Here is a 2,741-nt window from a genome sequence, read left to right on the forward strand (position 1 = left end):
CGCCGCTTCTCGGCGCTGCTGGAGCCGCGCCCCGCGGGCGCCGCCGAGGAGCGGCCGTGCCCCCGCAACGGCGGCCGCGACGGAGCCCCGGACGGGGCCGCCGAGGAGCCGGGTGCGTCCCGGGGCGGTGGGGAGGGGTCCCCGGTGTGTGGGGAGGGGTCCCCGGTGTGCCCCGGGAGGGTGGGGAGGGGTCCCCGGTCTGTCCCGCTGTGTTCCCGGTGTGTCCCGGTGTGTTCCCGGTCTGTCCCGGTTGTCCCGGTCTCTTCACCGCCCGTGCCCCCCCCAGGGCCGCCCCCCGCCCGCTCGGAGCTGCGGCGGCCGCGGCACCCGGGGGTCGCCCCCGCCGAGCCCGGCGGCGACAAACGCAGCGCCCGCGGCCCCGGGAAGGTCACCAAGTCCGCGTCCGCCACCGCGCTGTCCGTCATCATCCCCAGCGGTGCGTGACCCCCGGGACCCCCCCGGGACCCCCGGGAGCCCAAACAACCCCGGGAGCCCCCCAGGGAACCCAAATCCCCCCGGGACCCCACTGGGAGGGGGGCTGGGGGGGTCTCCGGGGGTTCTGTGGGTGCCGGAACCCCCAATCCCACGGGTGGGGTGTCCCCTGTCCCGGGGGTCTCCGGGTGGGGTTTTGGGGTCTCCCGGTGGGGTTTGTGGGGTCTCCCCGGTCCCAGGGTGGTCTGGGGGTCTCCCTGGGGGTCTCCCTGTGTGTTTGAGGGTCTCCCTGTGGGTCTGGGGGTGTCCAAGGGAGTTTGTGGGGTCTCCCCGGGCCCGGGGGTCTCCCTGTGGGTCTGGGGGTCTCCCGGTGGGTTTGGGGGTCTCCCGGTGAGTTCTGTGGGGTCTCCGGGGGGCCTGGGGGTCCCGGGGGCTGTGGTGCCGCGGCCAGGGACATGGAGGGCACGGGGGGGGTCCGGGGGTCCCTCGGGGGTGCCCCGAGCGTGACCCCGGTTTTTCGGGGGGCAGCACGTGGAGGAGGGCGGCCCCGCGCAGGAGGCCGGGCTGTGCGCCGGGGACCTGATCACGCACGTGAACGGCGAGCCGGTGCACGGGCTGGTGCACACCGAGGTGGTGGAGCTCATCCTCAAGGTGGGGACACCGGGGGGGCACCGGGGGGCAGGAGAGATACAGGGACACTGGGGACACACAGGGGGACATGGGGACACGGCGGGGACGGGACACCACAGGGACATGGGGACAGGGAGGGTGACACGGGGACACGGGGACTCTGGGGACACGGACACACGGGGGACACACGGGTGAGACACGGGGACACGGGGACACGGGGGACAAAGGGACATGGAGGGCACGGGGGGGGTCCGGGGGTCCCTCGGGGGTGCCCCGAGCGTGACCCCGGTTTTTCGGGGGGCAGCACGTGGAGGAGGGCGGCCCCGCGCAGGAGGCCGGGCTGTGCGCCGGGGACCTGATCACGCACGTGAACGGCGAGCCGGTGCACGGGCTGGTGCACACCGAGGTGGTGGAGCTCATCCTCAAGGTGGGGACACCGGGGGGGCGCCGGGGGGACACCGGGGGGTCACAGCTTTGGGGGGTCGCGGCTCACGGCAGCTCAGCCCCGAGCAGCGGGCGAGCCCCGGTGGGTGGGGGGGTGCCGGGGGTCGCGCCCGTGACCCGGTGTCGCCCAGAGCGGGACCAAGGTGCTGGTGACAACGACGCCGCTGGAGAACACCTCGATCCGCCTGGGCCCCGCGCGGCGCCGCAGCGCCCGCGCCAAGATGGCCCGCAGGAACCGCCGGGGAGGCACCGGCAGCGGCCACGAGAGGTGGGCCCGGGGCACCGGGGGGCACCGGGGGGCACCGGGGGGGGCGCGGGGTGTGACGGTCCTCCCGCCCGCCAGGCGGCGCAGCGCGCTGTTCCGGCACCTGGCGCGCCAGGCCTCGCTGCTGCACACGAGCCGCTCGCTGACGTCACTGAGCCGCTCGCTCTCCTCCTCCGACTCGCTGCCCGCCTCCCCCACGCACGCGCGGGCGCGCGACCCCGGTAAGGGGCGGGGCCACGGGAGGGGGCGGGGCCACGGGGCGGGCGGTAACAGGAAAGGGGCGGGGCTTGGGAACGGGGCGTGGTCACGGGAACGGGGCGTGGTCACGGGAACGGGGCGCGGGGCTCGCTCCCGGTCCCAGTGCCCGGTCCCGGTCCCGGTGCTCGGTGCTGATACCAGGTCCCAGTGCCCGGTACCGGTGCGCGATGCTCGGTGCCCGGTGCTTGGTCCCGGTGCCGGTACCAGGTCCCAGTGCCCGGTCCCGATCTCCGTTCCCGTCCCGGTGCTCGGTGCCGGAACCAGGTCCCAGTGCCCGGTCCCGATCTCCGTTCCCCGGTCCTGATGTTCGGTGCCCGGTGCCCGGTCCCGGTGCTCGGTGACAGGTGCTTGGTCCCGGTGCTCGGTGCTTGATGCTCGGTCCCGGCACCCGGTGCTCCGTGCCCGGTCCCGGTGCCCGTTCCCGTTCCCGCTCCCCTCTCGCTGACCCGTTCCCGTCCCCGTTCCCCGCAGGCGCCTCCCCGCCCAGCAGCTCTCCGGGCTCCAGCGCTCCGCCGTCGCCGGCGGGGCCGCACCTGCGGCCGAGCTCGCTGCAGGGGCTGTCGCCGAAGCTGCAGCGGCAGTACCGGGCGGCGCGGTGCCGCTCGGCCGGCAGCATCCCGCTCTCGCCGCTGGCGCACACGCCCTCGCCGCCCGCCGCCTCGCCGCCCGCCTTCCCCGCCAAGCTGCACGCCAAGGCGGCCGAGTCGCCGCG

At 76.0% G+C, this 2,741-nt stretch overlaps 1 protein-coding gene across 1 annotated transcript; it reads left to right on the forward strand.

The window, feature by feature from the left end:
* Positions 1 to 1,309: 1,309 nt before the first annotated feature.
* LOC120497556 (microtubule-associated serine/threonine-protein kinase 1-like) lies at positions 1,310 to 2,735 on the forward strand (the record flags this gene model as incomplete). The annotated part of the gene is made up of 4 exons (XM_039699205.1): positions 1,310 to 1,489; positions 1,638 to 1,774; positions 1,850 to 1,992; positions 2,501 to 2,735. Coding segments are annotated over exons 2-4 (425 nt in total), but the record flags the coding sequence as incomplete, so codon positions are not given.
* Positions 2,736 to 2,741: the final 6 nt, after the last annotated feature.

This window comes from Passer montanus, unplaced genomic scaffold (assembly GCF_014805655.1).
Source record: "Passer montanus isolate IOZ18808 unplaced genomic scaffold, ASM1480565v1 scaffold1307, whole genome shotgun sequence".
NCBI lineage: Eukaryota > Metazoa > Chordata > Aves > Passeriformes > Passeridae > Passer > Passer montanus.